General features: G+C 53.1%; 4 protein-coding genes across 19 annotated transcripts in view; 3 read left to right on the plus strand and 1 right to left on the minus strand.

Annotated features, from left to right (window-relative positions):
• Positions 1-10,991, plus strand: part of Cic (capicua transcriptional repressor) — a 27,073-nt gene extending 16,082 nt beyond the window's left edge. For 2 of the 8 annotated variants that reach the window (XM_048790814.1, XM_015496784.2), the window contains exons 3-21: positions 2,125-2,274; positions 2,361-2,595; positions 2,681-2,810; positions 2,902-3,084; positions 3,167-3,332; positions 4,204-4,406; positions 4,494-4,719; positions 5,146-5,249; positions 5,474-6,707; positions 6,799-6,986; positions 7,315-7,436; positions 7,529-7,695; positions 7,795-8,088; positions 8,189-8,511; positions 8,793-9,049; positions 9,148-9,302; positions 9,381-9,512; positions 9,781-9,912; positions 9,998-10,991. In XM_048790814.1, the coding sequence (XP_048646771.1) occupies positions 2,125-2,274; positions 2,361-2,595; positions 2,681-2,810; positions 2,902-3,084; positions 3,167-3,332; positions 4,204-4,406; positions 4,494-4,719; positions 5,146-5,249; positions 5,474-6,707; positions 6,799-6,986; positions 7,315-7,436; positions 7,529-7,695; positions 7,795-8,088; positions 8,189-8,511; positions 8,793-9,049; positions 9,148-9,302; positions 9,381-9,512; positions 9,781-9,912; positions 9,998-10,365 (4,769 nt within the window). In that variant the 3' untranslated portion in view covers positions 10,366-10,991. Of the gene's footprint in view, positions 1-6; positions 129-2,124; positions 2,275-2,360; positions 2,596-2,680; positions 2,811-2,901; positions 3,085-3,166; positions 3,333-4,203; positions 4,407-4,493; positions 4,720-5,145; positions 5,250-5,473; positions 6,708-6,798; positions 6,987-7,314; positions 7,437-7,528; positions 7,696-7,794; positions 8,089-8,188; positions 8,512-8,792; positions 9,050-9,147; positions 9,303-9,380; positions 9,513-9,780; positions 9,913-9,997 lie in introns of those variants that run through there. The other 6 variants (XM_015496788.2, XM_048790815.1, XM_015496789.2 and 3 more) reach the window with 6 other exon arrangements.
• Positions 10,992-11,907: 916 nt separating this feature from the next.
• On the minus strand, positions 11,908-14,582 carry Pafah1b3 (platelet activating factor acetylhydrolase 1b catalytic subunit 3). 5 transcript variants are annotated; one of them, XM_015496793.2, is made up of 6 exons: positions 14,472-14,580; positions 14,182-14,275; positions 13,909-13,998; positions 13,152-13,268; positions 12,951-13,073; positions 11,908-12,234 (listed from the first exon to the last, which is right to left on the minus strand). In XM_015496793.2, exons 2-6 carry the CDS (start codon positions 14,257-14,259, stop codon positions 11,947-11,949), a joined length of 696 nt encoding a protein of 231 aa, XP_015352279.1. In that variant the 5' UTR covers positions 14,260-14,275; positions 14,472-14,580; the 3' UTR covers positions 11,908-11,946. The 5 variants fall into 5 exon arrangements, with proteins under 5 accessions (XP_015352279.1, XP_015352278.1, XP_015352280.1 ...); XM_015496792.2 differs by having other exon boundaries at positions 14,441-14,579; XM_015496794.2 differs by having other exon boundaries at positions 14,536-14,553.
• Positions 14,434-18,408, plus strand: Prr19 (proline rich 19). The gene is made up of 3 exons (XM_015496795.2): positions 14,434-14,567; positions 17,153-17,744; positions 17,830-18,408. Exons 2-3 carry the CDS (start codon positions 17,159-17,161, stop codon positions 18,300-18,302), a joined length of 1,059 nt encoding a protein of 352 aa, XP_015352281.1. The 5' UTR covers positions 14,434-14,567; positions 17,153-17,158; the 3' UTR covers positions 18,303-18,408.
• Positions 18,409-20,858: 2,450 nt separating this feature from the next.
• Tmem145 (transmembrane protein 145) overlaps positions 20,859-27,714 on the plus strand; it is a 7,641-nt gene continuing 785 nt past the window's right edge. The window contains exons 1-13 of one of the 5 annotated variants that reach the window (XM_048790833.1): positions 20,859-21,148; positions 21,265-21,342; positions 21,425-21,469; positions 21,595-21,654; positions 21,796-21,880; positions 22,426-22,497; positions 22,602-22,670; positions 22,940-23,020; positions 23,119-23,197; positions 23,328-23,421; positions 24,089-24,261; positions 25,206-25,326; positions 27,377-27,583. In XM_048790833.1, the coding sequence (XP_048646790.1) occupies positions 21,035-21,148; positions 21,265-21,342; positions 21,425-21,469; positions 21,595-21,654; positions 21,796-21,880; positions 22,426-22,497; positions 22,602-22,670; positions 22,940-23,020; positions 23,119-23,197; positions 23,328-23,421; positions 24,089-24,261; positions 25,206-25,326; positions 27,377-27,583 (1,278 nt within the window). In that variant the 5' untranslated portion in view covers positions 20,859-21,034. Of the gene's footprint in view, positions 21,149-21,264; positions 21,343-21,424; positions 21,512-21,594; positions 21,697-21,795; positions 21,881-22,425; positions 22,498-22,601; positions 22,671-22,939; positions 23,021-23,118; positions 23,198-23,327; positions 23,422-24,088; positions 24,262-25,205; positions 25,327-27,376; positions 27,584-27,714 lie in introns of all 5 variants that reach the window. The other 4 variants (XM_048790831.1, XM_048790830.1, XM_048790829.1 and 1 more) reach the window with 4 other exon arrangements.

Below are 27,714 nucleotides of genomic sequence, written 5' to 3' on the forward strand. Positions count from 1 at the left end.
CGGAGCGGCAACGGTCGCTGAGGAGGTGCGAGCCCCTGCCCGGGCTCCCCCGTGCCGGACCATGTACTCGGCCCACAGGCCCCTGATGCCCGCGTCCGGCGCGGCCTCCCGTGGCCTCGGCATGTTCGGTCAGTAGCACCGGGTCCCTGGACTGCAGGGGTCAAGGTGTCGGGGTGTTAAGTCTGGAATAACGGTGATGGGGCTGTAGTACGAGAACCGTAGAGGCAGAGTAAAGGGGTACCGGGAAAGTTACGGAGCCCGACGGGGCCGAGCGGTTAGTAACGGCAGGTGGGAACGTGATGGAGCGATAGGAGTGAGAGGGGAGTACCTGGGGACAGCTGTTTTTAAGTGATGGGGTGAACAGGTCCGTGGTGAGATGGGAGGCGAGGGTACAGAGTGTCTTTGGAGCCTGAATTAGAATCGGAGCTGCCTGAGACCTGCTGGTGGAAGGTGTGGAATCGGAAGGGGGAGGGTTCTTTGAGTAGTGGGCTCAGGATAAGCGTAGCTCGGGAAGTGAGGCACTGTTGCTCAAAACAAGACTGGAGTGTTTGTGTGCACCTTGACAAAAAAGAGATACAGACTGGGACACCTGGAGGGTAGTGTACTAGAGAGGTTGTAGGACCAAAGGACTGCCCGCCATTGTCTGTTGAGCCCCTCTTTTCCCACTTCCTAGGAAAGGAGGAGGCCCTGATGAGATTTTGTGAAGAAAGGAACAGATCTAGGTCCCTGGGGGCTGCTGTGGGGTTGGAGGGCCCAGCAGGCTTTTGGGGCCCCCAAGGGTAAGGGACAGGGTTGTCATTTAGTCTTGAGTATTCTCCAGTGCTGTCTTCCAGATCCCCATTTCTCTGTTTCTTTGAGAGCTACTTTTTCTTTGTTAGTCCCTCAAAAATCAGGTCTTGAGGCCAATTCCTTACACATAGCTCCCCCAGTCTAGGTTTCTGAAGGCATGGGGGGTCACCTCAGGTCAGGTTGATCTGGATCAAGGGGCTGCCTGGAATGATGGAGACCAGGGCTAGGGCGTTTCCCTCCTTTCCTCTTAGTCTTCCCCTAGCGGGGGCCTCTCTCCTCCAGTGCTCTGCTAGTTCCACTTCTCCCCGGACCTGGGCAGTGAGAGGGGAAAACCCCCTCCTGGCTAGGCTACCCAGAGGTCTAGCAGGGGCGGGTCCAGCTCAGGCCCGCCCTCCTGTGCCAGCTCAGGGAGCTGAAGGTTGGACCCCTGGGGTGGCCTCTTGGTGAGGGTAGTGTCTTCCTGTCTTAGCCTCAAGGAAACACCTGGCACTTTTTGCCTTTTCTGAGCAGAGACTTATAACAGTTCTCTCTTTTGCCCTATTGTCTGTGCCTTTTCTTCTGAGTTTACCACACCCTCGCCTCTTTCTGGGCAAGGAGGCTGGATACTGGGCTGAAGATAAGCTTGGGGGTTTAGGGGAGGGAGGGAGGTTGGGAGGTTTCTTTATGGGCTCTGGAAGTCTCTGGGGAAGGGGGGAGAGCTGCTGGAGCCACCTGAGCCCCGCCCAGGAAGGGCAGGTTGGCCCTCTGGGGTCTTGGGGGAGGAAGTCCAAGAAGATCTTATATACCAGGGGCTGGTCTGTGTGAGACCCCCACAACCCTGGGGGAACAGAGAATTGAAAGGGGAGGGAAGACAGGGCCATCTGCCTCTGGAGAGGGAAAGGGAATTGTGAGCCCAATGTGAGGGGCTGTCAGATGGCAACATGGGGTGCTGGGAATGTGTTGTGACAGGCATGGGGGTCCCCAACCCCATAGAAGTCTTGGGGCATCAGGAGTGTGGAATGGCAGCTGAGTGACCTCATTTGTGGCAGGAGCCAGTCGTTCCTCTGGTCTGTTCCCTGGTGGCAGGGCTGGTGGAGGTGTGTGGTGGGGGAGTGGGTTGTGAGTACTATTCCCTTTTCTGCTTTTGTTTTCTTTTTTATAAATCTAGAGATCTTTCAGGGAGGAGTTTTTCCTGAGTGACATCTCACCGACAAGCCCAAGAGGCTCTAGGGTTTAGGGAAAGGGGTGTAAAGAAGGGACAGAGCCACCTTACCTTGTCCAGGGTTGGGCAGAGCTTCAGTTGGGGGTCAGGGCCAAGTTCTCCTGCTACCCAGCTCACCTGTCTCTTTCCCACAGTGTGGACAAATGTGGAACCTCGCTCTGTGGCTGTGTTCCCCTGGCACTCCTTAGTTCCCTTTCTGGCACCCAGCCAGCCAGACCCCTCGGTGCAGCCGAGTGAAGCCCAGCAACCTGCCAGCCACCCGGTGGCCTCCAATCAGAGCAAAGGTGAGGGGTAGGGTTCTGTGGGAAGGCCTGTGGATGGGGAGAAGTAGGTGGTTCAGTGGCCCTCTGATGTACCTCTGTGTTTTCAGAACCTGCTGAGTCGGCAGCTGTTGCTCATGAGCAATCATCAGGAGGGTCAGGGAATGCTGACCCTGGGCGACCTCCTGGAGCCACATGCCCTGAGAGCCCAGGGCCTGGACCCCCACATACTTTGGGGGTGGTGGAACCTGGTAAAGGTCCCCCTCCTACCACTGAGGAAGAGGCTTCTGGCCCCCCAGGAGAGCCCCGGCTGGATAGTGAGACAGAGAGTGACCATGATGATGCGTGAGTGCATCACAACTTGGGACAAGTTGGTGGGGGGAGAGGGTAGCCAAAGCCATGGTCCTCATTGTCCCTGATGCTCCCCCAGCTTCCTTTCCATCATGTCTCCGGAGATCCAGTTGCCTCTGCCACCTGGAAAACGTCGGACACAGTCCCTCAGTGCCCTGCCCAAGGAACGAGACTCATCTTCTGAGAAGGATGGACGCAGCCCCAATAAGGTGCCTCTTTTCTATCTGTTTTACTCATAATGTGGTCATCCAAGCATGTTTCCCTGGTCCTAACCACCTTGCTCTGGACTGTTTACTATAGCGGGAGAAGGACCATATACGGCGACCTATGAATGCCTTCATGATCTTCAGTAAGCGGCACCGGGCCCTGGTCCACCAGCGCCACCCCAACCAGGACAACCGGACCGTCAGCAAGATTCTGGGAGAGTGGTGGTACGCCCTGGGGCCCAAAGAGAAGCAGAAGTACCATGACCTGGCCTTCCAGGTAATGCTTCCTCCTCTTGACTGTTCCTGATTTGCTCTGGTGGGGCGGGTAAATGAAGGGTCGCCCTGCCCTCTCCTGCCAGGTGAAGGAGGCCCACTTCAAGGCCCACCCAGATTGGAAGTGGTGCAACAAGGACCGAAAGAAGTCCAGCTCAGAGGCCAAGCCCACGAGCCTGGGGCTGGCAGGAGGGCACAAGGAGACGCGGGAGCGGAGCATGTCGGAGACGGGCACTGCCGCCGCCCCTGGGGGTTAGTCAGCCCCTTGGCTCTCCCACCCCGCCACCTCTCTCCCTGAGAGCTGCCAGCTACCTGCTTGCTTGCTCACTCCCTGCCCCAGCAGCATCTTTCTGCTTTGTTGCTTTTATTTGAGGAGCATTACCCATAAAGGAACTTGCAGTTGCTGTATGTGAAGGAGCCAGGGAGATGCAGATGAGATATCCAAATAAATCTCATTATGAACTTCTGTTTATTGATCATTTTCTACATGCCAGACATCATGGGGCATGTGTTGTCTTGTACTCAAAACCACAGCCCTTTCCAGATGAGGAAACAGGCTCAAAAAGACAAAGTCATTTGTTTAAAGTCACCAACTGGTAAGCGGCACAGCCAAAATTTTAAACTTCAGCTTGGTTGGTTCTCAAGACCATAGTTGGAACTGCTGCAGCTCATAATGCCCCTGATGTGCTGTTTCTACTTGACAAAGAGTATCTGGAGTGCCCGGCAGTGTTCTGGGGTGCTTTTTTGGTGTGATCTTTTGGATGTGATCTTCTAACTCTTTGAGGGAGTGATATTACTGCCTCTCTGAGGTGAGAAAACTGATGCTCAGACAGGCCAATTGTTAGCCAGCCATTATTACAAGGATAAGTCTCCAGGCTTGCTTGCTCTTAGAAGGTCTGCCTCCCTGGGAATGGACTTGCTTCTTATAGCCCCGGAGGGCAAGAACCAGCAGGAGGGAGATGCTGGGCTGGTGGGTGATTTATTTTTCCTACCAGGTGGCCCAGGAATTCCAGCCTGCTTCTCCCTAGTATCTAGAATTCTCTGTGGGTGGATTAGCTAGTATAGATGCTGGTGAGAGGCTTCTTGCCTCTGTGACAGCCAGAGTTCCCCTTCTGCTTTACAGTGTCCTCTGAGCTCCTGTCCGTTGCAGCCCAGACACTCCTGAGCTCCGACACCAAGGCTCCAGGGAGTGGCTCCTGTGGAACAGAACGGCTGCACACAGTTGGGGGACCTGGCTCGGCCCGACCTCGAGCCTTCTCCCACAGTGGTGTACACAGCCTGGATGGTGGGGAAGTTGACAGCCAGGCACTGCAAGAGTTGACTCAGGTGTGGGGTGCAGCCACCAGGGGTGGACAGGGAGGGCTTCCAAAAGCAATAGACCTGGCTGAACCCTTCTTGCCACTTGTCTTGCAGATGGTGTCTGGCCCCACGTCATACTCTGGCCCAAAGCCTTCCACCCAGTATGGCGCTCCAGGTCCCTTCACAGCCCCTGGTGAAGGAGGTGCCTTAGCAGCCAGTGGGCGGCCTCCACTGTTGCCCACCCGAGCCTCTCGTTCCCAGCGTGCTGCTAGTGAAGACATGACAAGTGATGAGGAACGCATGGTCATCTGTGAGGAGGAAGGGGACGATGATGTCATTGGTGAGCAGCGCAGGGCTGATAATCCTGCTGCTGACCAGAAAGCTGAGGGTTGGAGGGTGAGCAGAATTCAGGCTGATTGGCTCCTTATTTCTTTTTTACATTTGTTTATGACCACATGCCATCCGTGCTGGTCAGGCAGAGTGAACCCAACCCTACCCTCAAGGAAGCTATCATGCCAGGCAGGAGACCTGAGACACAGGCATTGTTGAGCATAGCACTAGATGCTGTTATGCGTTACTCCTCCCCCAACATGCTTTTAGGCTCCTCCAGTTGGGCAGGTATTCATTGTCCTGGGTTTAGGACTAGTGTCTTGGACAATACCACCAGCTTGGGGCAGTTGAGACTAGAGCCCAGGTTCCAGACTATAAACTCCTAGGCAGGCCTGCACCTAGCCCCTTGCCCACACTATTCTCTCTGTTTCCTTAGCTGATGATGGCTTTGGCACAACTGACATTGATCTAAAGTGCAAGGAGCGGGTGACTGACAGCGAGAGTGGAGACAGCTCTGGGGAGGACCCAGAGGGCAACAAGGTGAGGCTTGGTGCTGTTCAGTCACACAGGGGATGAGGGAGGTTAGGATTTGGAAAGGGCAAGCTCCTACCCCCTTGGAGTTGGGTCACAGCCAAGATGAATTGAGGCCTTCAGCTGGCAGGGGTGTATTAGGCTGGCCTGGCCAACAGGCTTGCTGGGCATCTAGGGTTGTCCAGGTGTCTGCATTTCTTTGACTTGAATGTCTCTCTTTTTCTTCAACCCAGGGCTTTGGCCGCAAAGTATTTTCACCAGTGATCCGTTCCTCCTTTACCCATTGCCGTCCAGCATTGGACCCTGAGCCACCAGGGCCCCCAGATCCACCTGCAGCCTTCAACAAAGGCTATGGTCCCACCCCATCCTCCTCCTCATCATCACCTGCCGTCTCCTCAGCCTCGGTAGCCACTTCCTTCTCTCTGGGCTCTGGAACCTTCAAGGCCCAGGAGTCTGGTCAGGGCAGTGCAGCAGGACCACTTCGGCCTCCACCTCCTGGGTCTGGCGGCCCAGCTACACCTTCCAAGACCACCCGGTTCCTCCCAACGGATCCTGCCACTTTCCGGCGCAAGAGACCTGAAAGCGTTGGGGGCCTGGAGCCACCAGGTCCCTCAGTCATTGCGGCACCTCCCAGTGGGGGAGGAAACATTCTGCAGACATTGGTCCTGCCCCCAAACAAGGAGGAGCGGGAGGGCAGTGGGGCCCGAGTACCCTCAGCCCCAACCCCATCGCTGGCCTATGGGGCCCCAGCAGCCCCCCTGTCCCGCCCTGCTGCCACCATGGTCACCAATGTGGTGCGACCTGTTAGCAGCACTCCTGTGCCCATTGCCTCTAAGCCCTTCCCCACCTCTGGCCGGGCTGAGGCATCTCCAAATGACACGGCAAGTGGCAGAACTGAAGTAGGCACTGGGTCTCGAGTGCCTGGGGGCTCCCCACTGGGTGTTAGCTTAGTGTATTCGGACAAGAAGTCAGCAGCGGCCGCCCCACCAGCCCCACACTTGGTGGCTGGGCCCCTCTTGGGCACTGTGGGGAAGGCACCTGCCACTGTTACCAACCTACTTGTGGGTACCCCAGGCTATGGGGCCCCTGCACCCCCTGCTGTTCAGTTCATTGCCCAGGGAACCCCTAGTAGTGGGACCACTGTGGGCTCAGGAGCAGGTGCTGGGAGTGGACCCAATGGGCCAGTACCCCTGGGTATCCTGCAACCAGGTGCCCTGGGCAAGTCTGGGGGAATCACCCAGGTACAGTACATCCTGCCCACGCTGCCCCAGCAGCTTCAAGTGGCACCTGCCCCAGCACCAGCCCCTGGGACCAAGGCAGCGGCTCCCAGCGGCCCTGCACCCACCACCAGCATCCGTTTCACCCTTCCGCCGGGCACCTCCACCAACGGCAAGGTCCTGGCCGCCACTGCACCCACTCCTGGCATTCCCATCCTGCAGTCTGTACCCTCCGCCCCACCCCCTAAAGGTGAGGCCTGGCCTGGGCAGCAGCAGGATTGGGGCTGTAGGCCTGTTTGGCTTTCTTGTAACCTTTCTCTTTCTTGCCTCTTAACTTCCAGCCCAGTCAGTTTCTCCTGTGCAGGCCCCGCCCCCAGGTGGCTCAGCCCAGCTGCTGCCTGGGAAGGTACTAGTGCCCCTGGCGGCCCCTAGCATGTCAGTGCGGGGTGGCGGGGCTGGCCAGCCGCTGCCCTTGGTGAGTCCACCTTTCTCAGTACCTGTGCAGAATGGTGCCCAGCCACCTAGCAAGGTAAGGGCATGTTCGCTATGGCTCCACGTTTCCCTCCTCTTTCTGCTGCATGTCAGTCCCTATAGACCATTGTTTCTGCTTTCTCCTGATTCTTTCTTCCTGGGGTTCCACCTTGCCATCTTTACTTCCTGTCTGTGTCCAGCTGTTTTTCTCAGTATCTTCACCTATTCTTTTTGTGTGTCCTCCACCTCTTTGTCAGCTTTCCTATCCTGTCTTAATCCCAAATTCTGAGGTTCCCACTTTTGCTTAGCTCCCACCTAGGTGTCATTTCTCTCCTTCCCCCTTTTGGTCCTAGCTCACCTCAGCCTGTGGGTGCTTCTACCCACAGATTATCCAGCTGACTCCCGTGCCTGTGAGCACACCCAGCGGCCTGGTGCCGCCCTTGAGCCCAGCCACACTCCCCGGACCCACCTCACAGCCTCAGAAAGTCTTGTTGCCCTCCTCTACCAGGTGAGTACAGTTGAGCCCTTCCCCAGAGACCAGGGGAGGGGTGGGATAGGGATGGCTCACCTCACTCTTCCTTTTTCCTCTCCCTATGGCAGAATCACCTATGTGCAGTCGGCAGGTGGGCACACGCTGCCCTTGGGCACCAGCCCTACATCCAGCCAGGCTGGAGCAGTCACCTCATATGGGCCTACAAGTTCTGTAGCTCTAGGTTTCACCTCACTGGGGCCCAGCGGCCCTGCCTTCGTGCAGCCCCTGCTCTCAGGTGAGGGGTGGCCTGGCAGGCAGTGCTGGGGACCCAGGGTGGGGCTGAGACAGCCTGGGCCCTGACTTGGTCCCCCACCTTTCGCTTGCTCTCTCTCAGCAGGCCAAGCCCCATTGCTGGCTCCCGGCCAAGTGGGCGTGTCACCTGTGCCCAGCCCTCAGCTGCCTCCTGCCTGTGCAGCCCCTGGAGGTCCTGTCATAACAGCATTTTATCCTGGCAGCCCTGTACCCACCTCCTCAGCACCCCTGGCCCAGGCATCCCAGGCACCCCCCAGCCTGGTCTACACTGTGGCCACTAGCACCACCCCACCTGCTGCCACCATTCTGCCCAAGGGCCCACCGGCTCCTGCCACTGCCACCCCAGCCCCCAGTAGCCCTTTTCCTAGTGCCACAGGTGGGTGTCAGACCAACTCAGGGCATGGTATATTGGGAAACCCAGGGGATGGGCCCCCAGTTAGGCCTGGCATAGCAAACACATTTCTACCCACCAACAGGCTCCATGACCTACAGCTTAGTGGCCCCCAAGGCCCAGCGGCCCAGCCCAAAGGCCCCCCAGAAAGTGAAGGCAGCCATCGCCAGCATTCCCGTGGGCTCCTTTGAGGCAGGTGCCTCTGGGCGGCCTGGCCCTGCACCCCGGCAGCCCCTGGAGCCTGGCCCAGCCAGAGAACCACCTGCTCCAGAGTCTGAGCTTGAGGGGCAGCCTACACAACCAGCCCCTCCACCACTCCCAGAGACCTGGCCTTCCACGGCCCGGAGCAGCCCCCCCCCACCCCTGCCTGCTGAAGAGCGGACTGGCACCAAGGGCCCTGAGACCATGGTGAGCATCCAGCAGCCCACAGGCGGGTTTCCCCTGGTGCTTTTCACTGCACTCTGCTCATTTTTGCTTTTTTGTCCTGCTCCTCATCTCTTCATGCCTGTTTGTGCTTTGTATTTTTTTATTGTATCCCTTCTCACCTGGGGCCTATGTCCTGGCCTTCCTGAGGCCATGGGACTGGGTTTTCTCCCAGGTGTTGGGGTGTCTCAGCATTTATCTGTTTCTGGCCATTGCCCCCATGCATCTGATCCCAGTGTTGTTCTCCCTGTCTGTCTGCATCCCAGGCCAGCAAATTCCCCAGCTCGTCTTCAGACTGGCGCGTCCCTGGGCTGGGCCTGGAGAGTCGTGGGGAACCCCCCACTCCTCCCAGCCCGGCCCCAGCTCCAGCCTCAGCCTCTGGTGGCAGCAGCAGTGGCAGCAGTGAGGGCAGCAGTGGGAGGGCGGCCGGGGACACACCAGAGCGCAAGGAGACGGCTAGTACCGGCAAGAAGGTGAAGGTGCGGCCCCCGCCCCTGAAGAAGACCTTTGACTCTGTGGACAAGTGAGCAGGGGCTGGGGTCCTTGGAGGAGTGTGTGGGGTTGGTGGGAAAGAGGGCACCACAGGCCAAGGCAGGGGAAGTGATCCTGCCTGCCTTCCAGCAGGGTCCTGTCAGAGGTGGACTTTGAAGAGCGCTTTGCTGAGCTGCCTGAATTTCGGCCAGAGGAGGTGCTTCCCTCACCCACCTTGCAGTCTCTGGCCACCTCACCCCGAGCCATCCTGGGCTCTTACCGCAAAAAGAGAAAGAACTCGACTGGTAGGCAAGCGCTGGTTCCTAGGTAGGTAGCAGAACAGACCTGGACCAATTTTACTGAGCTTGCTCATGTTTGGACAGACCTGGACTCAGCACCTGAAGACCCCACCTCACCCAAGCGCAAGATGAGGAGACGATCCAGCTGCAGCTCAGAGCCCAACACCCCCAAGAGTGCCAAGTGCGAGGGGGATATCTTCACCTTTGACCGCACAGGTGCAGGCACTGTGGGGACCCTAGGATCTGTAAGAGTGGTGTTGGGGGGGCAGTAGAGGAACAGTGGAGTGGGTATTGCTGAGAGGAAGGACAACAAATCAAGAGTAAGTTCTGGAGACCAGGTCCCTAATCACCATGTGACTTTGGGTGGGTCCTACTCTGACTCCCCTGTGAAATAGAATTCAAGGAGCATTGGTGGACACTTGGACAGTGGTCGGGAGACTTGGCTGCTGCTGTGGCCCTAACCATGCTCCTTGTGCCCTCACAGGTACAGAAGCTGAGGATGTACTTGGGGAGCTGGAATATGAGAAGGTGCCATACTCATCACTGCGACGAACCCTGGACCAGCGCCGGGCCCTGGTTATGCAGCTCTTTCAGGACCATGGCTTCTTCCCATCAGGTATGTCTTGAAGTCTTGGGGGTTACTTGGACAGATCCTGTCTGTCTGTATACCTCATCCTGCCCTCTCTGCTTTCTGTCCCCAGCTCAGGCCACAGCAGCTTTCCAGGCCCGCTACGCGGACATCTTCCCATCCAAGGTTTGTCTGCAGTTGAAGATCCGTGAGGTGCGCCAGAAGATTATGCAGGCAGCCACTCCCACAGAGCAGCCTCCTGGAGCTGAAGCCTCCCTCCCTGGACCTTCCCCCACTGGCACCGCTGCTACCCCTGCTCCCACTCCCAGCCCTGCTGGGGGCCCTGACCCCACCTCACCTGGCTCGGACTCTGGCACAGCCCAGGCTGCCCCACCACTGCCTCCACCCCCAGAGCCAGGACCTGGACAGCCTGGTTGGGAGGGGGCCCCCCAGCCCTCTCCCCCACCCTCAGGCCCCTCCACAGCTGCTACAGGCAGGTGAAGGGTTCTCCAGTAGATCCCAGGGCCCACAGTACCCCCTCAGGACACAGAGTGTAGGTGGCAGGAATGGGGGTGCAGTAGGATGGTTACCTCCTTCCCAGTAAAGCCATTTCGTCCTTTCCAGTTTGGGGCGGAATGAGGCCTGCTCCCATTGTATGTACTTCCTCCTCCCCAGCTCCCTCCCTGTGCTGGGGGGCAGCTGAGGGAAGCCAGGGCAGTCTCCTGCCACTGAGCCCCTGTATATAACCTGGAGCGTGTGACCTTCAGAGCTTTTCACTTGTACTTTATGCAAAATGGCTCATGTGAGGGCTGCAAGCTGGAGGGTAATGTGGGCCTTGGGCCACAGGGAGGTGCCTGTGGAGTAGGGGGGAGTTCATGCACCCCTTTTTTCCCCAGAGGGGCTGGACTCAGGTTAGTTTTGGGGGTTGGGGGCTCCTGCACTTTGCCACAGGCACGGGGAGGGTTCTCTCCCCACCCCCTCTGCCCTCCCAACTTGGGTTGTACTTTCTAAGAAGGTGATTTTCCCCTACGATGCCCCCATCCCCAGAACAAAACATGTTGATCATGTGCAATATTTCTTACTGTGCCGAGAAGCCGCAATGACTGAGATTAAAGCTGTTTAACACATGTGTGTGGCTGCTTGCTTGGAAGGGGAAGGAGTGTTGTGCGTTCCAGGCTGGTTCCCAGATGGTTGTGGAGCAGTGCGCTTTCCTACAAAGTGAAGGAGCAACTCCTAGACCACCCCAACATCAGAGGGACACCATGGACAGAGGTCCCTACCTCTAGATAAGGCAGCCTCTGCAGTCAGGGCCATTGTTTCCTCAGGGAACCTCATTACCCTTCTCAGCCACCCAGTGAGGAAGCTTGAGGAAGGCCTGAGATGAAGGGCTGCAAGAAAAGCAGTTCACACTTACCAGTCCAGGAATCTTACTCAAGAAAAAGGCCCCAAGAGATCCTAGCTCACAAGTAGCACTTGAGGCCAATCTGTCCATCATACAGGGCTGTCCTCAGAGTGACCTCTGCTACCCCCATGTGGCCTGAGCCAGCACTGCAGCCACATATGAGCCTCTTTGGGTTTGATCATTTTGGCTCAAGCCTGTGGACTACTAAGTACCAACCTGAGACACCCACCCATACCTGCACTGTGTGGAGGGACTTAGGGTAGAAGGGTCAGGGAACCTACACAGGAAGTGGTAGGTATCTACTTAAGAGTGGGCAACAGGAAGTTCCAGCTAAGGGAATGGCATTTGCAAAGATGAGGGATGGGCTTTGACTGTTGGATTGCTCAGTTCCAAGAATTCCTGCTTGACCTTGATCCTAACAAGGTAATGCTGACAAGCTAGTTTCACTCAGTGTTTACTAATTGACCACCTGCCTGAAGCACACAACTGTGATAGTGAAAATTAAACTAATTGCAAGAACAAGTGTGCCTTGATATGTTAGTGATACCTCAGGCAGAAAAAAGCACCCCAGAGAACTGCAGGCTCATGGATTATCTGGTGGTGGCACCCTAAGAGCTTGGCCATAAAAGCAGGAAACAGGAGACTGAGAAAGAAGGATTTAATGTGGGAAGGCAGGATGTCTAGGATGTGGGTTCTGGCAGAGGGACACCCTGGCCCTGGTCTTGGGCCAGCAGACGCAGAAGCAGGGAATGCAAGGCCCGGCAGACCGGTGTATAGCCCAGGCGACTCAGATGCAGGTAATCATACATATCATGGTGGCTGATGGTGCCATCGGAGTGCACGAACCCAGGATCTGCATCCAAAAAGTGGGCACGTGGGTGGCCAGCCAGTGCTGCCCGTACCAGCTCATTCACCTGTCGGTTCTTCTCCCGAAGTGGGTTGGGGTGCTGACCCCTTGGAAGCAGGCCCTGAGGAGGAATTCCAAAAATTTTAAGATGTCCTATCAACATTTGGCTATTAAGCTCTGTACTAAACTGCTTCTTCCCATTTTATTCCCAGCTGCAAAATACACCAGGTATAGGAAAGTGGGGAGGACAGAAGGGAGGTTCCTGAAACCATGTCCTAGCTCCCATTCAGCAAGAAACTTCTGGGTGTCAGTCTCTTTCCAATTCAAAAATGCTGACATAGGAGCTGGGATTGTGGATCAGTGGTAGAGCACTTGCCTAGCATATGTGAGGCACTGGGTTCGGTTCTCAGCACCACATATAAATAAACGAATAAAATAAAGGTCCATCAACATCTAAAAAATTTTTTTTAAATGCTGACATAGCAAGGGGTAAATGCCCTCATTCAAAGGAAAACCTTAACTAGAAGTGATGGAGCCTACACTCTAGGAATATCTGACAAATTTTAGCTATGCAAGTGTGTTTTTTTTTTTTGTTTGTTTGTTTTTAGTTTTTCAACACTCCCAGTATCTCCAGCAGTCTCTTGAATGAAAAGGGCTAATGGTTCCTAAATACATCCTCAATCACAGTCAATCATGAAAGTAGCAATCTTCCATGTGTGTTTTTGCCTGAAAGTCACTGTCCTTTGCCATAGTTGCCCAGAACTGTGCCTGCTGGTCTATATCTAGGATGTCCCAGACCACCACCATTCTTCTTTTCCCACACTCCCAGCCTCTCACCAGCACCACGACCCGGGCCTGGGGCTGCCTCTGGTTCACCAGTTGCACAATGGCCTTGATGCCACCAGTCACCTGCTCTGCTGTATGCCCGTGGTTGTTGGTGCCCACCCAGACCACCACGATCTGTGGAAAGAGGGGTGGGAAGCAGTGGTGAAGAGGCAAGCAAAGGGTGCTTCAGCTCCCCAGCCAAGCCCCACTCACCTTGGGCCGGATGTGTTCCAGTTCCCCATTCTCCAGCCGCCACAGTACATGCTGTGTGCTGTCACCACCAATGCCAAAATTGAGGGCATGCAGGGGAGAAAAGAGCTCCCTCCATATCTGTGGATGAGAAATGGTGTGAGCATAGGCCTAGGCTCAGGCTGGGTCACCATCCTCTGTCCAGGTGTTAACCAAATACCATTATAGAAAAGCCTTGCTTTATGGAAGTGGTCTGGTTAAATCTCACCTTGAGCAAATCCCAGTATGGCTTAACCTCACTTCATAGAAAACAATATGGTCTCACTTTAAACCAAACCCCGCAGAAGAAGACTTACATTATGGAAATCCATCTGCTTGAGCCTTGCATGGAGCCAACAACATTATATTTGAAACTTATTTTGAGGAATACCATTATGGCTGAACCTTGCTTAGTGGAAAGTTTATGATTGAGCCTTTTTTGTGAAGCACCATTACAGTTAATCTTTACTTTGGGTAAACCTAAAAGTAGGGCTGTGAACTACTTGAAGCAAATGAAGAGCTTCACCTTAGGCAATCTTGTAGGAAAGCGTCTAAGTCTTTTATACAGAGACTCAATCTGACAAACTCATTTCCTCCTCCACATTATGTTGCACTTACACGGAGATTCTTGATGACCAGCGGCCTCAGGCCATTTTGAGCACCCCACATCTAGCTGGCCTGGATCCTGAGCTTAGTTAGGGCACAAGCCAGGATGGGGCAGGAGGAAGGGGACAGCCCTCACCTCACATTGGTGCATTAGCTGGACCAAGGAGTCCCCGATGAAGACGACTTCGGGTTCCTTATCTTTGCTGTCGGCCACGAACCGATGGTGCTGGAGGACACAACAGGAGGAGTCAAAGGGACGCGCGATCCAGGCCCCGCCCCACTTCCTTAGGCAGCACGACCCCAACAGTTCTCAGCTTCTCAGGTGGCAGGTGTTGAGACCCGCAAGAATCAGCATTTTGCTTTAGCCCCGCAACCACCCGACCCGAACGCAATGGGCGGAATCGCTCACCAGGGACATCCAGCGCCCGTCCCCCTGCACGTCTTGCACCGGTGTGGGCCTGCTGGCTGGATTCTCCTCTCCGCTCATGTTGGCGTCGCAGCTCCTGCGGAGGAACAAGTGAGGTGGGCCCGGGAGTGCTCCCAGGAGGAGGTGACTCCGCCACGCCCACTCCTACCCCTCCAGGCAACAATGGACTGTCCCGACGATCTCTCTCAGGCAGAGGACGAAGGCCGATCTAGGGCGCCGCCTCTTCCCCAGGGGCGGAAACCTTCACTTTGGAGCGAGGTGGAATTAGGAACCTTCGCTTCCCCCACGGCGGCCGCGCGGTGGGCTCGTCCGGCGCTTCCCGCCCGGGCCACTCACTAGTGGGCGGTGGCGGCGGCTAGCGCACCCCGGTACGGGGGGAGGGACAGGCGAGACCATCCCTGTGGCGGGGGAGGTGGGAGAAACCACCCACTGGTGCCACGGGGAGGGGCGATTTACCTGAAAAGCCGAGAGTGGGCAAGGAAAACCTATCGCTTTTCCTTGGTGGAAGAAACCATTTGCAGTACGAAAAGAAAAGTGATGAAAGGGACCACCTACGGTGTGGGGGGGTGTGCCTCATTCACGTGTTGGCGGCGGGGGGGGGGAGAGGCAAGCGAATGGACGAGTTCATTCTTAGATCCCTTGAGGGGGCGGCTCCTACGCACCTGGCAAGAGGGACGTTCCTATTTTCTACTGTTGTAGGGGACAGAAAAGATGGCAAAACGTGAAAATGAGAGGAACAGTTCTTTGGAGACACTCTAAGGCAGAACCAGAGCTTTAGGGAATCTCTCTGTTCGTGGGTTTCACTCAAAACACCAGGGTGTTTGTTTTTGTTTTATGGTATAAAATCTAACCTACGTATCTGTAAGTTTAAAACACCAGAATACCTACAAGGTGCAGAAAAAGAAAGGAAATTGGAGATGTCTGCAGGGCTCAGGTCCATCTTGGCACTTCTTCTGCAGATCAACTTGCAGATCTGTCGCCTCTGCTCCTTTTGTAAACATAGAGGCCGACCAACACCTTCAATTGGGTGTGTCTGGCCTCTGAAACAGATCCACAGCCAAGGCCACCTAGGGTTGCACCCCTCCACCTCCCTGCTCTAAATTAATCTCAGATTTTAATGTCTTCTCACATCTCCCTGTTCTCAGGGACCTGGTGGGGGGTCTCACTCTCTCCTACACATTTTGATCATTTTCTTGTAGCCCACCTCCAAGTTGGACCTTACCTACTATTCATTGCTTCTGGATAGATTAATAACGGAGTCAGAGATGAGTGTTATTTATTGTGTTTATGTTCTGCTGAATCTACTTTCCTGGAACCAAGCCTGGCATAGTGGCTGCTCAACAAATACAATACTTGCTGAATGAATTTTGCATGAATGTGTCGGATCCTGGCCTTATCCGTGTTTTCGGGAGACAGATAACAAACATGGAGCTATGAGAAGTCAAAGTTGAGACTGAGGGAAGTACAGGGGACTTCTGGAGGAGGAAAAGAAGCATTCTGAGTGCCAGTTTTTTTTTTTTTTGGTTTTTTTTTTTTAAAGAAGCAGTATCTGAGCAGGATTTGAGATATAATGAAGACTGGGGAAACAGAAAGAAAAGAAATTTGGTTATACTATTACTTATGCATGGGAAATATCTTGGCATTGTTTGATTTTAAAGTCTGAGGAAACATGTACAGACAGATAACCTGGAGAGGTGGGGGATGGGGTAGTTCCTGAAGCAAAGCTGAGTGAGAAACAAAGCTTCCAAGCATTCATTCATTCATTTATTCAGTAGGCACTGTTTCAAGTTAGATGTATTGATTCTTTCCAACCTTCTAGCAACCATTTGAGGGAGGCTCTGAGCAATTTCAAAAATTTCCAAGGTCAAATATACTTGTTTGGGTGTTTGAACCTAGATCATTAAGCTTCAGAGACTGTGAATGACAACACCACAGTATGATTCTCCAAGGATCAGGTCTGTGTCAGGAAACTGGGAAGACAAAGCTCTTCTCCTCAGCCCGCTCATCTTGACTTCTAGACAGTCCGCCAATAGCTGTCTAGACCAATCAGCAGTCAGGAATGGGGCGGGCCTAGGGTAATCTCACAGCCAATTGGTGGGCAGGAGATGCTGAGGCCAAGTAAGGCTGGGAGGGCGGGGCTATAACTGGCACTTTGGGAGCCTCGTGCCTCTATAAGGCGCCTGAAAGTCAAAGGGCGTGGCAGGGACATACGCATGCGTATAATGTGCCTGAGGCCCGGAAGAGCGCGGGCGGCTTCGAGGCTCGGGTGTGAAAGAAGCCATTGCTCTCCACAGCCACGTGGAGTGAGTTGGGGGCAGGTTCGTTGGTATAGAAGAGGGTACGGTGCCCCTCCCCCACTCTGCCTCTACGCACTCCCCTCATTCTGCCCCCCTGCTCTGCCTCAACTGCCCTAGTCTGCCGCTTGCCCCAGGCCTCCCCTCATAACCAGTCCCTGTCCCTGATAGCTCTCTGTCTTCCTTTCTGTCCTCCAGGGTCTTTCAGGCTCTCCAACTTCTTTTGATGTTCTTTCTCCTGTCTTTCTCTAAGGTTTTTATTTCACTTTCTGCATCTTCTTGTAACCCCTCAACTCCTGGATTTCTCCTCTGTCCAAAATTCCATTCTGATCCCTAGATCTCTCCAATTTCATGATCCATTTGTCTGTCATGTTTCATCTTTTAACTATATCCCCATGTTCCAGTTCCCAGTTGTCTCTTCTCTATCCCTTGACATCTCTTCTTATGTTACTACTATCTCAACCTCATTTAGGATTCCTTCTCTGGACAAATCCTTTTCAGCTGCTCTCTGTTCTCTGTCCACTTCTTTCTTTTTTTCTTCTTTTTTTTTTTTTTTGGCTTTTTTCTTTAAATAGTATTCCTCACTCAACTATCATTTCTCACTTTACTACTACCCTGACTTACCTGCATCTGATGACTAGCCTATTTTCATCATTCAGGACATTATGGACTCCCGGCGGCCAGCACCTCAGCCTTTCCAGCAACCTGAGAAACCTGGCCGTGTCCGCCGACGGAAGACCAGGAGGGAGAGAAATGCCCTTGTGGGCAGCCGCCGGGGGAGCCGTCGGGATCCTGTGGCTCCCTGGAATCCTGTGGCCCCTTCTGCCTCCAAGCTTGTGGTCATAACTCAGGGCCGGCTGAGCCGGGAGCACCGGGGTCTCTTCAACCATGAGGTGAAATCTCTGGATGTGGCCCGATTGCTTAGCAGTGGGTCCCTGGAATCAGGAACTCTCTTTCTCCAAACCAAACCCTCCCCAAACCCAGACAGGGTCCAAGAACCAGAACAGTCAAAGGGCAAGGAGAATCAGGTGCCTGGAGACTTGGGTCCAGGCCCCCCACATTCCCCAGAGCTCCCTTGCTTGGGGAAACTGTTGGGTGAGCTGCAGTGCCAGCTGATTCTGCCACAGGCCTTCCCCAGGAGGAACCTGGTACAGGAGGCCAGGGATGTCATCGTGGGAAACTTACAGGCCTGCCATGGCGGTGTACCTGACCTTTCCCTGGTGCTCCGAGGCTGCCACCCACCCTTGCCAGGTGAGCCCATTTCCTGTTCCTGTGTTTCCTTTCCCTTCTCTGCTGTAGCTCAGCTCTCTCCCATACTTTTTTTCCTCTGTACAAGGGACCAAGCCTGGAATCTCTGAGAAACAAAGGATGACACCCTCCTGGATCAACAGCCCTGAGCAAGCCCCAAGGGAAGAGAGGCAAAGGAGACTTCGGGGAACAAAGGAGTTCACCTTTTCCATGCCTCATACCTCCAGCCCTCCCTTTGCACACAGGGTTAGCCTGGTGCCACCAGGAGGTCCCTGGCCACCCACTTTGCCCTCCTTGCCTTCACCATCCGGGGCAGCCTGGGGCCCTCCAACAGCTTTTGACCTACTGAAAAGCATCTGGCTAGTAGCCACACCACCCCTTCCCAGACCCTGGGCTGTCGGCCCACCTCAGCCCCTGCCTCAGCCACTATCACCCTTGTTGCCCAGAACCTCTGCTCTGGACTGGAGCCCCAGCCCCCTTGCCCCACTGCCCAGCCTCTCCTGGGTGGTAGCTCAGAGCAGTCCAGAAGCCTGGTCCTTTCCACCCATGAGACTGTACTGAGAGTGCTGAGGCCAGGATTGGGGCAGTTACCTGCACTCATTCACCTCAATAAAGTAACTTCTTCATGGTCCTCTTGATTTTCAGTGACTGGCTGATCCAGCAGAGCAGCTTTCCTTAGCACTGAGTCCTTAGGCTAAGATGAAGGGGAAGGTACTGTCATTAGTCACCTTCCTGGAGCCTGGGGGGTTAGAAAAATGGAGGAACTTGGGGAATAGTTCTTCTAACACATGTACTCACTATGGCCAAATACGTGCCTGACTCTAAGCTCTGGTGATGCTAAACCCCAGAGTCAGTGAGACCAAGATGCCCAGTCTGGGGGCGAACACACACAATCCCAGCTCCAGAGATTGCATCTGGAAGAGAGGATCAGGGGCTGGGGAATCCAAGGAGGAAGTAATGACTTTACAGAGGAGCTAATAGATCCTGTATTAATAAAAGTTGGTAGAAACTGCTAGTTGGCTAAAAAGAACATTTAAGGCAATGGGAACAGCATGTACAAGACCTGGAGGAGGGCAAACAGGGTGTGGGAAATTTTCATTCAGCCCATATCCTTAGGCCATGCTGGGACCTAGAGTCACATCTAGGCCTGTCCTTGAGAAATTCCTGCTCTGATGAACACAAGGAACAGTATATGTGCAGGATCAAGGCAGGAGAGGTAGATCGGGGCTGAATCTGGACCACAGGCTTTTTTCTTTTGCACATGATATATTAAATGTTAGATCCAATTGTCTACATTAGGAATCAAGTAGTTTTGCTTCTTAAAAAAAAAAATTCACTGGGCACAGTAGTTTATGCCTATAATCCCAGTGACTCCGAAGGCTGAGGCAGGAGGATCTCGACTTCAAAGCCAGTCTCAGTAACTTAGGCCCTAAGCAACTCAGTGAGACCCTGTTTTTAAATAAAATACAGAAAACGGCTGGGGATGTAGCTCAGTGGTTAAGTGCCCCTGGGTTCAATCCCCGGTACCAAAAAACCACTCAGGAGGCTTAGTCAGAAGGATCACAAGTTTTAGTCTTGCAACCACTGAGGGAGACCCTATTTCAAAAGAAAAACTGGAAAAAAAAAAAAAAAAAAGCTGGGATTGTAGCATCCCTCAGTGTTCAATCCCCACTACTGAAAACACACACACACACACAGAAAACAAAAAGGATGTGGCAGCAGATTTCTCCTGGCAACAACTGACCATAGAGCAAAGACCCCATGTTCTACATTGAAGATATTTCATGCACTGGTTTTCCACTTGGCCTTTTGGCTTAGAAAGTGTAAAAAGATGTTTTTTTTTTTTTTTTTTTTTTTTTTTTTTTNGAGACAGAAGGTGGATTAGTAGTTTACTAGGACTGGGAAGGCTACATAGAATGAGTGACTGCTAATGGGTCTGGGGTTTCTTTTTGGAGTGATGAAAATGTTCTATAATTAGATAGTGGTGAGAATTGTACAATTCTGAATATACAAAAATCCACTCAATTGCATTTTTATTTATTTATTTGGTATTGGTAATTGAACCCAGGGGTGCTCTACCATTGAGCTGTATCCCCAGACGTTTATATTTTTGAGACAGGGTCTTGCTAAGTTGATGAGGCTGGCCTCAAATTTGGAATCTTCCTGCCTCAACCTCCTGAGTTGCTGGAACCACAGGTATGTGCAACTGTGTCTGGCTAAAAAATAGTATTTTGAGCAGCAGGAAATTTTCTCTAGTGGAGAGGCGGGGACAAAACTAGGAATTTTGTTGGAGTCTGGTAAGAGAAAACAAGCCAAAGTGCATTGATTCTACCCCGAATAGCCTTTCTAGGCTTTTGCATTGCTCATTGTGAAACCACAGGCCAAAGAGACTGGGTGATCACAGGGCTGAATGACTTGGCTAAGGTGATGGTGGGTAAGTGGCAATGCTGGAATTTGAACCCAGACAACTTGAGTCTCTGCTCCTGGATATCTCACACTTCTGTTTCACAGCAACCATGTTTCACACTTTAGTAGAAGTGATAGGATAGGGTCAGGCATTCAGGTCTGATGGTTGTGGTATAGTGCTCTGCCACCTCCACCTCCATGTTGTGTGACCCAGAACAAATAGCTTGTCCTCTGTGCCTCTGCAGAAACTTCACATGGTGCATTGGAACTAGGGCCCTGGCAACCCAGAGATGGGTATGGAGCTAAGGGGGGCTGCATGGTTGGAGGGATGGTTAATCGAAGAATCTTTTGGGGAGTAAAGGGTAGGGAGGTCAGGATAGATCTCGCATCTGGGAGGTTGGTGCCATGCTGGAGTCTGGAAGAGGACAGCTAGAGGAATTTGAGTTCAGTTGAGGACTCAAAGAACCAAAGATTTCCGCGAGACCCCCAGAGTAGAGAACTGGAGCTGGGGCGGAGTGCCAAAAGATGGGCAAGGGGGCTTCCCCTTTCTAGTGGGAAGAGTAGGCTCCAACTTGGGTAGGAGGGGGCGGGGACCGCTGCGCCCGGCGGCCCCTTTAATCGGGGGCGCGCTCTGGCCGGCCCGCGCGCTCTCGCCTCCGTCTCCCGGCCNCAGGGCCCTCCATGGGAAATGCAGGAAGGAGTGCTCAAGGGGAGGAAACTTGGGGGTCATCTGAGGTAGAAAACCGGGGCAGCAGGAATCCTGGACCCATGCAAAAGGGAAGTGAAAAGAATTTTGGAGGTGACTTGGTCTCCTTGTGGTATTGGGAAGCCAGTTATCTGGGTAGGGAAGACAAGTTGCGGGTCTATTAAATGGAGGAGCGTTCTGGATGGACTCAGAAGAGAGTCTGATTGGGTCCCATTGCCAGGACTGGGTATTCTTGACAAGATTTTGTTTCCTCTCGGATTATGGTCGACTGGACTTCCGCTTCCGCTACCCTGAGGTGAGTCTCCCCCAACTACTTGCCAAACTGAGGCTGGATAATCCCTAGGCCTCCCATGGTAAGGGCTACCATAGCTCCATGCACTTCCCCAAACCCCCAAATCTCTGGGTTTGCAGGCCAAGTGCTGTCAGAACATCCTCCTCTATTTCGATGATCCATCCCAGTGGCCAGCAGTGTACAAGGCAGGAGACAAGGTGAGGGCTGTGAGGAGGGTACAGGGGGAGGAGGCAGAGGTTGTGGGTGACCACAGAGTGACCCTATCTCTGCCTTCCTCAGGACTGCCTGGCCAAGGAATCAGTGATCAGGCCGGAGAACAACCAGGTCATCAATCTCACCACCCAGTATGCCTGGTCAGGCTGTCAGGTGCGGGGGAGTGGGCAGGTGCTGAAAGTTGAGGCCTGGGGACATTGAGGACAGGCTTCAGCCTTTTCCTGGCTCCTCCCCAGGTGGTGTCAGAAGAGGGAACCCGCTACCTGAGTTGCTCCAGTGGCCGAAGCTTCCGCTCTGTGCGTGAAAGGTGGTGGTACATCGCACTCAGCAAGTGTGGGGTACGGGGCTGGGATGGCCACCTGGGCCTTCTCCTCTTTATCTTCCTGCTGACTCCCTACCTGCCCAGGACCCCCCTTAGGCCTCCACTTTCCCTACAGGGAGATGGGCTGCAGCTGGAATATGAGATGGTCCTCACCAATGGCAAGTCATTCTGGACAAGGCACTTCTCTGCTGATGAGTTTGGTGAGCAGATATCTGGAAAACAGGATTCAGGGTCTCTGTGGGAGCCAGGTGCATTGGTACACACCTGTAATCCCAGCAACTCAGGAGGTTGAGGCAGGAGAATCACAAATTAGCAAGACCCTGTCTCAAAATAAAACAAAAAGGGCTGGGGGGTGTGGCTTAGTGGTAGAGCACCCACAGGTTCAATCCCTAGTACCACAAAAATTAACCAAGTAGCTGGGCTCTGTGGCGCATGCCTGTAATCCCTGTGGCTCAGGAGGCTGAGGCAGGAGCATCGAGAGTTCAAAGCCAGCCTGAGCAATTTGGAGAGGCTCTAAGCAACTTAACGAGACCCTGTCCCTAAATAAAATATTTTTTAAAAAGGGCTGGGGATGTAGCTCAGTGGTTGAGTGCTCCTAAATTCAATCCTTCATACCAAAAAACAAAAACAAACTAATCAAATAAACAAATATTTTTAACAAAAGAATCTCTATGGAAGCCCAGAGTGGGTACCTGCTGAGAGATACCCACTCTGGGAACCATTTTCTCCTTCCACCAAATCCTAGGGATCTTGGAGACAGATGTGACCTTCCTCCTCATCTTCATCCTCATCTTCTTCATCTCCTGTTACTTTGGATGTGAGTCCAGCACATAGAGGTGGGAGAGGAGATATGGGGGAGCAGGGTTGGGGAAATGGGCTACCCTCCCCTCTTTGAACAGCCTTTCCCTGCCTACTTCCCAGATTTGTTGAAAGGTCGTCAGTTGCTTCACACAACTTATAAAATGTTCATGGCCGCAGCAGGAGTGGAGGGTGAGGTTTAGTGTCCCAGCTTTTGAGTCCTGGGGGAGGAGGGACTTGTGGCCCAGACATGGGGATCTAAGGCAAGACTCCTGGGTCTGATGGAGAGGGGCTGGAGGCTGTGGACTCCTGGGTATCCTAGCAGGTAGGTGGGGGTGGGTGGTCTAGAGTCTTGATGGGGGTGGAGGAGGACTCAAACCATATGGATCACAATGCGAGAGGACAGTGATGCTCCAAAGTCAGTTTTTGTCCTTTCCTCTCTCTGCCCATCCTTTTCCCAGTCCTAAGCCTCCTGTTTTTCTGCATCTACTGGGGCCAGTATGCTACTGATGGCATTGGCAATGAGAGTGTGAAGATCCTGGGTAAGAATGGAGTGGGGCCATGGGAGGGTGGAGCCCTTGGCTCAGGTCTGGCATCTTCTCTGAGCTAGTCTCTGAGCCACCCTCTCCTCCCTCCCCAGCCAAGCTGCTCTTCTCCTCCAGCTTCCTCATCTTCCTGCTCATGCTCATCCTTCTGGGGAAGGGATTCACGGTGACACGGTGCCCGGGCAGGGAGTGCTTGTGGGGTGGCTGGGCTGGGGAGTAGGGCAGGGAGGGTGGGCGTGGGGTGGCTTCCCCCTCTCCCTGACAGCCCCCACTCCTGCTGTCTTTCTTCATGGCCTGCTGCCAGGGGCCGCATCAGTCATTCGGGCTCTGTGAAGTTGTCTGTGTACATGACCCTGTACACCCTCACCCACGTGGTGCTGCTTATCTACGAGGCTGAAGTGAGTCCCCATGGCCCTGCCAAGCCTTACCCCCTGCCCCCGTGCTTTCGGTGGCCTCCTCCTCCTTGACCTGTATGTTGCCCTTCCCCACACAGCATCCTCCCGGCTCGCTCTCTCTCCTACTCTGCAATTTTCCACCTTCCCATTTGTCTCTAAGTGATTCTTTCCCTCTTCACCATCTGAGTAGGTTTCTTCCTCCTCCCTCGGTTTCTTACTGTCTGTCACTTTAAGCTCCCTGTCTGTGATTTCAGGAGTTATACAGACCTGGATTCCACTCCTGTAGCCTTAGCTGGCTGACCTTGGGTGATGACCCCCTCTTTGACCCATTACCTTCTCTAAAAAGTGGAGGATCTTATCCTCCCTAAAGGCTTCCCTCCTAGCCTTACTTTCCTCCTCTGTGAAAAGGGGTGACAGTAAGACCTCTCTCATTGAGTTGATGCTAATGGGAAAGCTCATTCATGGTAGGTGTTTGGCCCCATGTTGGGCACAGGGTAGCTAATGCATGTCTTCTCATTTGTTTCATCCTCTCTATCTATAGTCTTCTCTCTCCATCCCTGACTCCCCTGCTGCTTCTGTCCCGACCTGGTACCTCTGCTCCCTGGGTGCCCAGGGGTGGGGTCCAGGGCAGGAGGCCAGGGCTATGATGAACCCTCTCCTTGGGACCCAGTTCTTTGACCCAGGTCAGGTACTGTACACCTATGAGTCTCCGGCGGGCTATGGACTCATCGGGCTGCAGGTGGCAGCCTACGTGTGGTTCTGCTATGCTGTGCTCATCTCCCTGCGACATTTCCCTGAGAAGCAGCCCTTTTACGTGCCCTTCTTTGCTGCCTACACCCTCTGGTGAGAAGTGGTGTCCTCCATTGTTTCTCTCCCCCACCTAACTCAGACCCTCCTCAGTAAGGAAGAAGAGCTTTCAAGTTAGGTAGTTGTCACCTGAAATCTGTCACTTTTTCACTTTATAACCTTGAAAAAATTAGTCTCCCAAAGTAAAACTCAGCAAAGGTTAAAAAAAAAAATAAAAGCAAGAACTTACTTTTGGATTGGTGATATAGCTTAGTGGTAGAGTGCTAGCATACATAGGGCCTGGGTTCAATCCCCAGCAACTGAAAAAAAAAATTACTTTCACAGACAGTGCCTTAGATTGTTTACCCACAAAACAAGGTCTTCAGTAATATCTTGGAAATAATTATCTCGAGCATGCATTGGGTAATATTGCAGACTTAGTATCTGGCACACAGTAAATGCTCAATAAAAACTCATTACCATTCAACAATACAATAGTAAAATAGGCAAACTCTGAGCCAAGTAGCTTGGGTTTGGATCCCAGCTCTAAAGCTTATTAACTGTGTGACCTCAGATAAATTCATTAACTTCTTTTTGCCTTAGCTTCCTCATCTGTTAATGGGGATGGAAACTGTACCTACTTCATAAACTCACTGTGAGAGTTAAAAGTTTTATATGTAGAACACTTAGAAACAGGCCTGACATGCAGTAAATTCTTGTTTGTTAATTCAATCATCAAACATTTACTGATTTCCAATCAGATGCCAGGAATTTGGGTGGGTGGAACCAAGTTAAATTCAACCTAGTCTTTGTCCCGTAGGATTTCCAGATTAGTAGCATTTCTGTTCCTTTGCAATCTCTGGCTTTTGAGGGCCACACTGGCTGCCCTTTAGTTTGGGACCTGCCTAGGGCCTGTGTATATGCATGGTGTGGTGGGGGTGGGGCTAAGGGATGGCGGGAGGGCAGGGGCAATCTCTACCCACCCAATACCTCTTGTACAGGTTCTTTGCAGTTCCCGTCATGGCCCTAATCGCCAATTTTGGGATCCCCAAGTGGGCCCGGGAGAAGATTGTCAATGGCATCCAGTTGGGAATCCACCTGTATGCCCATGGAGTCTTCCTGGTAAGGATGGGCCTCCAGGGAGGGATGGGAAACTGAAGGGCAGAGGATGGGTGAGGCTCCCACCCCTGATCTGCCTGAGTGTCTGAGCTCTGGACCCATCTCCCCTTTAGTCATTTGCCCTTTAGTCATTGAGGAGACTCCTCAATTGATAGCCTGCTGGGTAGTCTACTGTGTCCTCTAGAGTCTACCCTCTTCTACTATTCCTCTCTGCCGTCTTGTGTCCTGCCTTCTCCCCCACATCTTTATTTTCATTCCTGATCCTGTCCCTGGTCTCTCACATTTCCCTTTGTGTCCCTTCTGCCCTTCTGAAACCCCTAATCTCTACCCCATCCTTCCCCCACAAATTCTCATCAGAAGCCATTGTTCAGGAAGAAGTAGCTGGGAAGGGACAGGATGGGGCTTCTGGGACCCTAGATCTGAATGGTGTTGTTTAGACAGAGGCATCAGGGGTTCCCAGCACCACATCTATTTTTTGTCTTGGTTCACATCCTGTCTGACCTTCTTGACAAGGGTTCTCATATTCATTCATTTATCCATCCATCAACTGTTCGCTGGACACCTGTCTTGAAGGAGCCTATTTCTTGCCAGGGACATCCATGTTCATTTATTCCTACTCTCCAATTGTCAGAGCAACCTCAGGAGAGGACAGATAACAGTCATTGTACCCACTATACAGAGAGGGAAAGTTAAGGCACAGAGAAGGAAGATGACCTCCAGGGCTCCATGGCCTTTAACAGCCGGGCAGGCACTTCAAACCCTGTCCTCTGGCAGACCACAAAGTCTCACATAGGGGAATCCCAAAAGGAAAATAGGCATCACTGAGGGCCCCAGTTCCTGAGGGACTCACAATATGTGTTTAGGGAAGTACTCAGCTTGAAACTCTGTAGGAATTCAGAACGAGATAAAGAGAAGAAATGATGCCAGAAGCAGTGGTACATGTCCATTAATCCAGCTGCTCTGGAGGCTGAGATAGGAAGATTGTAAGTTCAAGGCCAACTTGGGTAATTTATCCAGGCCTTGTCTCAAAACAAAACAAGAGGAAGGAGGAGGGTTGGGGACATAGTTCAGTAGTAGAGTGTTTGCCCAGCATGCACCAAGGCCCTGGATTTGGATCTCTAACACTGCAAAAAAAAAAAAAAAAAAAAAAAGAAAGAAAAAGAAATTCTGAGAACCCACCATGTGCCAGGCTCCACACCAGTGGTTTTCATTTCCACCCTCTCATCTTTCCAAATAGGCACTATAATCCCTCTTGGCTGGTGAGGCTCAGAATTTAATCATTGTGTCCCAGATCCCATACAGAGAGCGATGGAGCCGAGATGTAAAGCAGGCTCAGACTGCCAGATGCAGTGCCCTTACTATCATTTCACCTTCAGCCAGCTTCCTTCCTAACATGCTCAGCAGGCATCCAACTGCTCACTGGCTTCAGCTCCTTGCTAACGCATTCAGCACAACTTAAGAAGGGTTGTGCTGTGTTTCTGGGGTGTGGTGCAGTCCCTGGCTTCATGGTCTGCCCGACTATCGGGAGACATCCAGGCACTGCTCTGGAAGGTTCTGGGGATTCAATAGGGAACAGAAGAATCAAGTTCCAGCCTCCATGGAGCTAACATTCTAGAGTGCATTAACTGCTATTTAATTGAACTTTGGGTTTTATGGAAATATTCTGTTATCTGTGCTCTCCATTATGGTGGCTTATAAGCACTTGAATATGGGTAGAGTAGTGCCATGTGAATGAAAAGCTAAACTTTATTTTGATGAAGCCACATGTGGCTAGAAGCTATCAACTTGGACCACACAGGAGAAGAACCTTAACAAGTGACAGCCCAGGGCTCTGAAGAAGGAAGCACAAGCAGAGTAATAAAAGATGTGTAGAGGGGAAAGGTCAGAATCCCGGGCACCATGGGAGCCCAGAGGTGACAGCTAACCCAGTCTGGACATTCGCAGGAAAGTGTGGGGGATGTTACCTGGAGGGAAATCTTTAGAACCCCCAAGTTTATGGAAACATCCCGGGCCCTGGATAGTGATCTCCAACCTGTCTTGCCTCTTGCCCCAGATCATGACTCGCCCATCTGCGGCCAACAAGAACTTCCCGTATCACGTACGCACATCGCAGATCGCCTCCGCAGGGGCTCCGGGCACCGGAGGGAGCCAATCCACAGACAAGGCCTTTCCGCAGCACGTCTATGGGAATGTGACCTTCATTAGCGACTCGGTGCCCAACTTCACGGAGCTCTTCTCCATCCCCCCGCCCACCTCCTCCGTAAGCCCTGCGGCCCCGGCGCCCGAGGAGCTGCTGGCGCCGCCCCTGGAGTACCTGACCTGGGTCAAAGAACTGGGTCCCAAGGAGAGGGTTCATCATAGCCCTGGCCTCCTGCCCTGGACCCTGTCTCT

Source organism: Marmota marmota, unplaced genomic scaffold (genome assembly GCF_001458135.2).
Source record: "Marmota marmota marmota unplaced genomic scaffold, marMar, whole genome shotgun sequence".
Classification (NCBI taxonomy): domain Eukaryota; kingdom Metazoa; phylum Chordata; class Mammalia; order Rodentia; family Sciuridae; genus Marmota; species Marmota marmota.